Below are 9,289 nucleotides of genomic sequence, written 5' to 3'. Positions count from 1 at the left end.
GGCTAGGGTCTGGAACCAGCTTCCAAGTGAGGTGGTGCAGGCTCCCACCCTGGGGGTTTTTCAGAGGAGGTTGGATGACCACCTTACTGGGGTCGTTTGACCCCAGTACTCTTTCCTGCCATGGCAGGGGGTCGGACTAGATGATCTGCTCAGGTCCCTTCCGACCCTAGAAACTATGAAACTATGAAACATTCAAAAAGCCTGAGCCTGAATTGATTCAATCTTTGCAGATTAGTCTAACCTGGCTAGGCTGAACTGGTTTGTAACCATAAAGACATCCCCTCTGGACAGAAGAAATGACAGCACATCTACAGTGGCTCAGGCTAGAAGGTGGAGGTCTCTAGAGCAGCCCTCCCTTCCTTTCCACAGTGCTTAGCTGAGGGAGTTTGTGGCCAGGCCCCGGCACATCACTCTGATTAGGGAGGGGTTCTCCCCCTCCTGAGCAGCCCAGCAGGGAGTTGATAACAGTGTTTAATCACCCCTAACTATTTATCAGCCAATTAAGAAAACAACAGCCTCTCTTCATTAGTTCAAGCTCTTCTTAAACAGTGTTTCCAAGGAAGGAACACAAGGATATTACCAGCTACGTGTTGATTAGCTCCAGAAAGCCCTAAGCTAACATAGTCCTGTCTGCCTTTGTCCCGTTTCCCACAGCATGGCTGTAGTCAGCATGTGGTATGCTAGCTAATGCTGAGATGTGTTTGTGTAAGGCAGAGGGGAGGGGGGATCCCTGCTTGAGCAGGGAGTGAGGGGGAGCCAGAGGAAGCCAGGCAAAGCCTGCTGTATGTGCAGCCTCTACAGGAGCTGAAGCCAGAGAGCAGAAGGGAGGGGCCAGCCCAGCTCTCTGGAGCACAGTACTCTGCCCAGCCCAGGGAACATGCCAGGAATCTGGGGGACTCTGATTTAACTTAAACCAGGAAGGGGTCTGGGATAGACATTGCAGAAACTTGTTTGACCCAAGTCAGTTATGTCTGCTACTACATTCAACCAGATTTCTCAAACCAGTTTAAAACTGGTTTATATGCACTGAACTTCTGTTCTGTTACAGGTTTAAACCAGTTTGTGTGTAATATCTGTCCCTAGAGTTAATGAGATTTTGAACTACAATGCATTTTTAGGATGACATCCACAACTTAGTGTCTGAAAAAGAGCTCTGATTATTACAGACTTGAAAAACTTGAAAGGGGATTCTTAAGCTAGGCCTACCTTTATTTTTAGGAAATGTGTTGAGGAAAAAGAATTATGGGGAACACAAGGTCCATAGCATGTCCTGTGAAACAAGCACTCACCAGATAAGAGATCAGCAGTAAGAGAACTCTCAGGCACAGGAGAAGCTCCATGTGGTGGAGATGAAAAAGCATCTTCCAGAGAAGTAAAAAGAAAGGAAAAAAAAAACAGTCGAGGTAAGTACAGTGTTTAACTCAAAGTCAGCTTACACTGTAAAAAAAGAGTATCAAATGAGTAGGGTAATAAAGGAAAGGATCTTTTAATCTTTACCTGTACCGAACAGGTCTATGCTAGGAGTAGCATCTGGTTTAGGTGGTGCAGGAACATCAGGAACAGACTCAAATAAATCTAAGACCAAGAATATACATGTCTTTAACTCATTTTGGAAGACAGTACTGAAAGCAGTAACTTCTCGGTTTTGCACATCAGCATGTTTGGAAATGTATGAAGAGAGGTTTCTCACCATGTAGAGAACCTTCTAACATACAGTATGCATGCACAAATGGACTGAATATTTGACAAACCAAATATAAAGCCACCAGAATCAAAGAGTTAAAAACAATTTACCACCAAAGATATCTAGAGCAGGAGGAGCAGAAGTGGTGGCAGATGTGGTAGTGGTAGTGGCAGTGGCAGTGGCAGTAGCAGTAGTAGCAGCAGCAGCAGCAGCAGCAGCTGGAGAAGGAGTAGTTGCAGGAGCTGGAGTGGCTGCACTAGTTGTAGGGGTAACTACAGGAACACTGGTCTCTGTTGGCTTCATAGCAAAGAGGTCCAGCTCAGGAGCAGCCTCTGCACTACCTTCAGATGGGGCAAAAGGGTCTTGTAAAAGGAAAGTGGAAGATATATATATAGGATCAGTAAGTAAGGAAGCTGGAGATAAAACAGTTATGGGTAATATACACATAGTAAGTACACACTAAATAGCCAGTTTTCTGTTATGTCTATCCTATTTATCTGGATAGGTTCCACTTTTGTTTTTAAACAAACAAATGGCAGAAAGCATGGGGACTTGAAAAGCAAAGCTTTCTGGAAGCTTGGCTTGGCAAGACCTAAATGCAACAGATGAAAGAATGGGCGAGGGGGGGGGGTCATCTTAGGAAACATAGAAGAAGTCCATTTAACATGTTAACAGAACATTAGTTTGCTACTATTTACATTCTGCAAACATGGTTAAAATAATTGACCATGGGGGTCGGACTTGATGATCTGTTCCTGTCCCTTCTGATCCTAGAAACTATGAACTAATTCAGTAATATTACTGAATAAATACACTGGGACTTGGAAAGAAAAAATGTGCAGTTTTGAGAAGCATTCTGTTTAAGTGCTTTGTTTTGATCAATAATAGAAATTACTCTGTACTGAGAGGAAAGTGATCAAACATTTTAGAAGGGGGGGGGGAAAGAAAGAAAGAAAACTGAGACACACTGCCATGTAGTTTAATGCTACAACACAAAAACAAGACACTATCTAATGACATCAAACCCACCATTTCCTGAACATGCATCAAGAGCTGCTGCTACAGGGGTTGGGGTAGCTGGTGCTGCTGCCCCCTCAGGTGCTGCAGGGGCTTCACCAGGAGAAGCTGCAAAGGCATCTTGAATGCAGTTTTTAAAAACAGAAATTAAAAAGGATAAAGAGAGAAGAAAATATAGTAAAAGAACCAAGTTAAATTGCATAGGTAGAGTCCCTTATACAACATGAATTTATTTTACTTCTGCAAGACAAGTCACACACTAGGAATAGTCTTTTGCCAAACCCACTCAATACACTTTTGGTGGAATTACAGTTTAGTACTTAGGTTTTAGGTATGAGGTATAAAAGGTAAACTTGATTCTTATTGTATAAGGGTTCTGAGCAGCATGTTCATGTAACATCAGAAATTAATGCATGTAAAAGTATTGCAGTAAACAAATGAAATAGAAAACTTTCATGTTCAGTCAAATACAAAATCTGAATAAACTACTCCTCTAACCTGGTACTATTATTTTTCAAAGTAGCGAGAAGCTAAAAGCCAAAATGAAGACTGAAAATTCTGATGTAAACATCACCATTAGATAGACTGGAATTTCTGTACTCCCCTCCCCTAAATCCTGACTTCATTTGAGGAACTGATATCATCAATAATAATAATAATGACGACAGCAAGAACAACAACATGAGAACTGAGACTTCCTTTAATTCATACGCTTTCTGAAGTTTAAAAGGTTTCCAGTTCCTGGAATAGGCCGCTTTACAGCAATTTAAAAAGTCATGTAACATTAACTACTGGTAGACATTTTTATATCATACCATATCAATTATATCACACACACACTGCAAAATGTGTGTGCGCGCGCACACATGCATATTTATATATAAACCATGCATGCACACATGTACACTGCAAAAATATATACATGTGAGTGAGTGAGAGGGAGATAACTGATATGATATATATGGGAGCTTCAAATTTAAAAAATTCCTGAGACTCCCCGTTGGAAAATGTTCCTTTGCACTTTTCTATAATCATCCCTTCTCTATATTGCAGCCCAGTGGTCCAAGTCAGGATTATTAAATAGAAACATAAAAAGGAAACTTCAAGTTTTTTTTGTGATATATACCAATAATTTTGTTGAGAAAAAAAATGTTGGTAGATATTAATAGGTCTGGAGGACTTACAAGAGGATTCACTAGAATATGGACATTTTTACACATGCAAGTGCTGCAGCACTGGGCACTGAGAAAATGACAGCAGAGCATTTTTGAACTAACATACATAAAAGATGCTTTAGTTCAAAAGTGCACAACCACCATTTTCTGCGTGCTGACATGCATTTAACCACTTATAAAACTGCATGCAATGCAGTGCAGTGCATGTCAGCACTCGATTAATCTAGCCTGCTCTGAAGCAGCAGATCAGACCAAAAAAAGTTGTGGGACCAAAAAGTATGTGTATAAATGTGCTGAGATTCTGCATACTGGTTAAACAAGCAAGTCATTATTCTGAAGAAGAAATGCTCTGTTATACATACTCATCTTGCTTTGGACAGAGCAAGAAAAGTTCATCTCAATTTAGTGTAGGAAATTCCAAGTTGATGACAGTATTGCTCTGAAGCCAAATGTTAAAAAAAAGGGTCTACACAGAGGGAATACTAGATTTTGCATTTTTGAAGTGCTGATATTTTAAAATAGTTTCAGTCTTTGAAACCATTAAAGTAAAACTTCACAAAAATGATAAAACTGGTATATAAAAAGTTACCTCCCAATATCATTTTTCTAAATGCCTGATCCAGTTGACTCTTACACTCATGTGTAGTGTTAAATCAATCAGGAAGTACTCCTAACAATAGTTCATTTGGACTACTATATAAGCAAGTTCTACTGGCAATACTTGTGTACCAAAGCCCCACATAAGAGATGACATGGCACACAACATGCTCAGAGATTAAGACATTTCTAAAAAGCCTAAACATATTGAAAGCTACCTATTAAAAAATGGCATACTGCAATCACATTGTTACGTTAGCATGGGAAAGCTTTACATGCTGTTGCAAGTCTAGATTTTAAAATGAAGATGCCCATTTTAAATACAAATTTATGCCAACTACTCTAAAAAGCTCAAGACATGCATTTGAATTTCAGCAAAAACAGAAAGCTGATTAATTCTCAGACTGAGTGTAACATGAAAGCTAAGAGCAAAAGGAAAAAAAGATCTGCCAATAAGAAGTTTCTCAAACACTTAAATTTTCTAATTTAAAAACTAAGACAATTTACAATGGCAAAACTGAATGGCAGTTGTACAAATGGTAAGAGGTGTAAATCAGTCAAAATCTCTGCATTAACACAGGCATAACAGACACTAGTACATCAATTGGAATATAAATACAAAATGGGAGAATGCGAAAATTGGACTGAGAAAAACTCTTTGAATATGGGTATTCCCAAATAAAATTGCATTTTTATGAAAAACTTTTATAGACCAAATGGTGAGCAACAAACAGTGGAAAATTTCACTTCGGAATACAGTCATTTGTATTAATGTTCCTGAACTTACTTTCAATAAAGAGGGTCTCAGTGGAATTGACAGTGTGGAGATGTTTTAAAATACACACCAATTTTAGATGCATTTATTCCAGGAATAAGGGAGTTATGCAACAGGCACTGAGAGATTTCTGGAAAGCATGTCAGGACGGCCAGCATGTCTATGTTGAGATCACTTGAGCACAGACATAAAGGGCACTTACACACATGCAGGGAGGCTGCTCCAATGCACTATAATTCCAGCGTATTGGAGCAGACTTGATTAATCGAGTCTGCCACAGCGTGGAAATTACTGTGCTCCACCAGACTCCAGTGTCATGTGCATCAGCATCCCTGTGCTGAAAAAATGGTGGTGGGGTGCTTTAAAACTAAAGCTCAATCTATAAATGCCCAGAAAGATTAATCCTGTTTAGATGTAAATACAAATACCTGTTGCTCCAAAACAGCAGCTATAGAATTTCCACACATATGAAGAACTCTATCTAAATATGCAGAAATGGGTAGCTTTATATGACAACGTATAAAAGAAGTACTGGAAGATGCAGGCTATACGATTTTTCAATTTGTGAATAGGGCTCTAGATAAATACCACAGTTCTCATAACTTCCTCAAGTATAATACTTCAGACCAACCTCGTACAAAACTATATAACAGTAAACATTAATGACAGAGTTAAAAATTAATTTTTTTAGTTCAGAACAATCAATCTTACGAGAATTTGTTTTAGGAATTTATTAGAACTTCCTCAAAAGAGTTATTCTAAAATAGACTTACCTTATCAGGAACTGCAACACAGTATGATTTACCTTAAGGACTTTGGCAAATATTTAAAATTTAGGAGTTAATTTTGTATTTAAAGTGTAGCAAAACTTGAAGGATACAGGAAAAAAGACACAAAACTGAAAAGCCTGTATAGCAAAGCATTTAAATTATAGTTGGAATGTTTAAGTCACGCTTATTTTGCTCAGTACACTGAAAATGGGAAATGCTTTTCTAATTTTATTTATCCCGAGCCCAAATTTAAAGCAGCTTATATTTTTCTAGTTCCAGAGAACTGGTATAAGACTAGTATATTTTCTTTTTTTAACATTGCCTAAAGGTTCAGTTAAAGTTATTTCCTGTATTTAAAATCTGGTTTCTACTAAATTATGTCCTGGACTTTAATCATCATAAACTGTTTGGTTCCAGAGACATCTGTAAAATGGTGCATAAAGCTCCTCACAGGGTCGCCACAGCAGTGACTATATCTGTGCAAAACAGTTTAATGTTGCGTAATGGGACCACTGTCAAGGTCTTCAACATCTGCAACAAGGTCTTCAAACAGGATTAAGGTAATAGTAGTAGCAGTTTGTGTTTTCCAATATTACATCTTACCCCATTTAATTCTGCAGGTAGACAGCTATAGTTTCTTACCTTAAAACTGAGTGTGGTTTCTAGTTTTATCTAGAGATTCATAAATCCAGATTGTGAATGTCACAGTATGAGGCCCAAACATAAATCATAACATTTCACATGTGCATCATGGAAGCACAGTTGATTGTTATGTATTATGTGCTGGTGTGAAAAAACTATGCTCTTAAGAGGTGGGCGGGTGGAGGGAAATAGCTGAACATGGCGAGTGAAAATGTGAATCTACAAGTTACAACATTTTAAACTCCAAAAGCACCATTTTCCTTATTTAACCTCTCAAAAGACTTCATTAAAAAAGGACAATTAATCAAAAACCAGTATGTTAACAAATATTTACAGTAAGCAATTCCAAAAATAGTCCATCATCAAAACTCCAGATAGGAGTGTCTTTTTGAAAATCATTACTTTAACTGTTCAGAGTAAGAACAAATGCTTACAATTAGATATTCTGCAAGAAAAGTTTGATCAAGATTAACTTGGTGACCAAATTACTCATGATCTGTTAGTTTATTAGAGGAAGAATCTTTCCTCCCACCCCCAGTAAAGCCTGTTTGTTGTATACCTAGGTTGGACTCCTCCAGCCAGTTACTTTTTTTCTTTTTTTTTGGCAGGGTGGGGTGGGAGGGAGCAGTAAGGAAGAATAGAATATTGGGTAAATTACTGGCTGAAAAAATAGTTTGAGGTAAAGCTACTTTATTTCACATGAACAAAAGATTTCAATCCAGTACTACGATGTAAATTTCTTCCAAGGACTTATGTTTACCACACACAGCTTCCCAATTTTAAATTGAATTGGAAGTACTCAGCTATTACTGAAAATAATAGAACCTTGGGTATTTACCATATTTATTCAATTCCAAGAAGAGGGTTTTTTCCTCATTCAAGTGGAAAACAAAGGCTTATCTTAGAAGAATGGAATATTACAGCTGGGAGAAGGAGCTGTGCAGGAAGCCCAGCTGGGATTGGGACAGTATCAGCAGCGTGAAGCAACAGCTCTGCTCCCTTGCCCAGCTCCCTTTCCTTGTTAGCAGAGAGCCATGCAGTGAGTCTGCAAACTGGTAGTGCAGCCTCCAAGCAGCTGGGCTTCCCTGCACAGAGGCTCCCTGCAGCACCCAGCTGAATCGGTGGACTCTCAGTTGTGGCAGGCAGATGGAAACCTGTGCAGATTTCTCCTTCCCTGCCCTGCTCCTCTCCTCTCCTCCTCTCTCCCTGTTCCTAGCTAGCTAGAGAGACAGGGCAGGGGAAAAAGACATCTGGGTAGTGCAGAGATGGGCTCCCAGCACAATTTCTTTTTGCAATGAATGGCTCTAGGGCTCTACCTGTGCCTAGATCACTGTGTAAAGCAAGCAGAAGGAGAAGGCAAATGGTAGGGGTTAGTTACCGGGGGGGGGCAAGAGATTGGGGACAAGATATATGATTGCTCACCCCTGCCTTCTGCCTCTTGCCCCCACATTCCGCACCATTACACCCACCTCTGCTTCCTCCACTCTTCCCCACCTCTGTTTTCTCCACTGCCTGTTCCCCTGCTGGCTTCTTGCTGCAGAAGTCGGGTGGAGGAATGGATGACATATTTAAGACAACCACCTAATAATTAGATTCTAGACATGAAAAATTATGAAGTCTAATTATTGCGGGGGGGGGGTTGCCTTAAATACACAGTCATCTTGGATTTGGATAAGAATAGTACTAGGAAGAACAGTATTAGTTCTCTCTCTATCAAGCAAGCAGATTCACAAGTAGTAATCAGTACTGTAAACTACAACCTAAGGGAAAAGATCTATTATTGGGTTACTAACATAAGCCCATTCTCTTTGAGTGCAGATATTATTATATCAGTAGAAGGCTTCTAAACATGCTCCAGGAAACTAATGGGTGTTTGGATGCTTGAACATTATAAAACAAGCGTTCTAGATGAAGTTATTGAACATTTAGTTTCAATCACTATTCAGTATACACAACAGTCACTGTTACTTCCAGTGTTACTAAATATATACATATTACAAAATAATTTGAAATTTATCATTTAAAATTTGTTCTAGAGGGGCTTGCGTAAATCTATGCTATGTACGTTTGTATACATATATGTACATCTACATGCTCATGTGTTTTTTTTCCCATTTGATTACCTTCCATCTATCAAATTCACTTGATGGTACAATGAAATATTCTCTTACATTTGTTACATCTGGGAGAGTCCCCTGCACCATAGTTTCTCAACCTGTGGTACGGGAGTACCCCTTGGGGGTATGCGAGATAGGTAGGGGGTATGCAGGTATCCTAACACTCTCTCTCTCACTCTCTTTTCCTCCTCTTAAAACTATGGCAAAACAAATTGGTGCAATTAAAAAAATTAAATTTCCCAGTAATAATTTGGTGTGCCACGCTTTGCATGGCACTGGGTTCAGCCCTCCTAGTTTTGGCCAACATCACTTGTTGGACCTGGTGCTGGCCACAGGTGATGACCTGGTGAGGGGGCTGTGGGTGCTCGACCACCTGGGCGACAGAGATCATCGCCTGCTGGAATTCACCATCCAGCGCAAGGTGGCAAAGGCCTGCAGCAAGGCAGCAGCCCTGGACTTCAGGAGGATGGACTTCAACGAGGTAAGAATAGTCGGGGAGGCACTGAGGTCCT

The 9,289-nt window shown here is 39.6% G+C and overlaps 1 protein-coding gene across 17 annotated transcripts in view; it reads right to left on the bottom strand.

Annotated features, from left to right (window-relative positions):
• Nucleotides 1-9,289, bottom strand: part of SNAP91 (synaptosome associated protein 91) — a 182,792-nt gene that overhangs the window by 58,448 nt on the left and 115,055 nt on the right. For 13 of the 17 annotated variants that reach the window (XM_019520405.1, XM_019520408.1, XM_019520411.1 and 10 more), the window contains 4 exons: nucleotides 2,714-2,821; nucleotides 1,795-2,046; nucleotides 1,498-1,575; nucleotides 1,290-1,361 (listed from right to left, as the gene is read on the bottom strand). The exons of 2 other annotated variants lie outside the window; for them this stretch is intronic. In XM_019520405.1, coding sequence (XP_019375950.1) covers nucleotides 1,290-1,361; nucleotides 1,498-1,575; nucleotides 1,795-2,046; nucleotides 2,714-2,821 — 510 coding nt within the window. The remainder of the gene's footprint in view (nucleotides 1-1,289; nucleotides 1,362-1,497; nucleotides 1,576-1,794; nucleotides 2,047-2,713; nucleotides 2,822-9,289) is intronic. 2 more of the 17 variants (XM_019520409.1, XM_019520418.1) reach the window with 2 other exon arrangements.

This window comes from Gavialis gangeticus, unplaced genomic scaffold, assembly GCF_001723915.1.
Source record: "Gavialis gangeticus isolate Ggan-Ray unplaced genomic scaffold, GavGan_comp1, whole genome shotgun sequence".
Taxonomy (NCBI): domain Eukaryota; kingdom Metazoa; phylum Chordata; order Crocodylia; family Gavialidae; genus Gavialis; species Gavialis gangeticus.
This window is presented reverse-complemented; position numbering and strand designations above follow the sequence as displayed.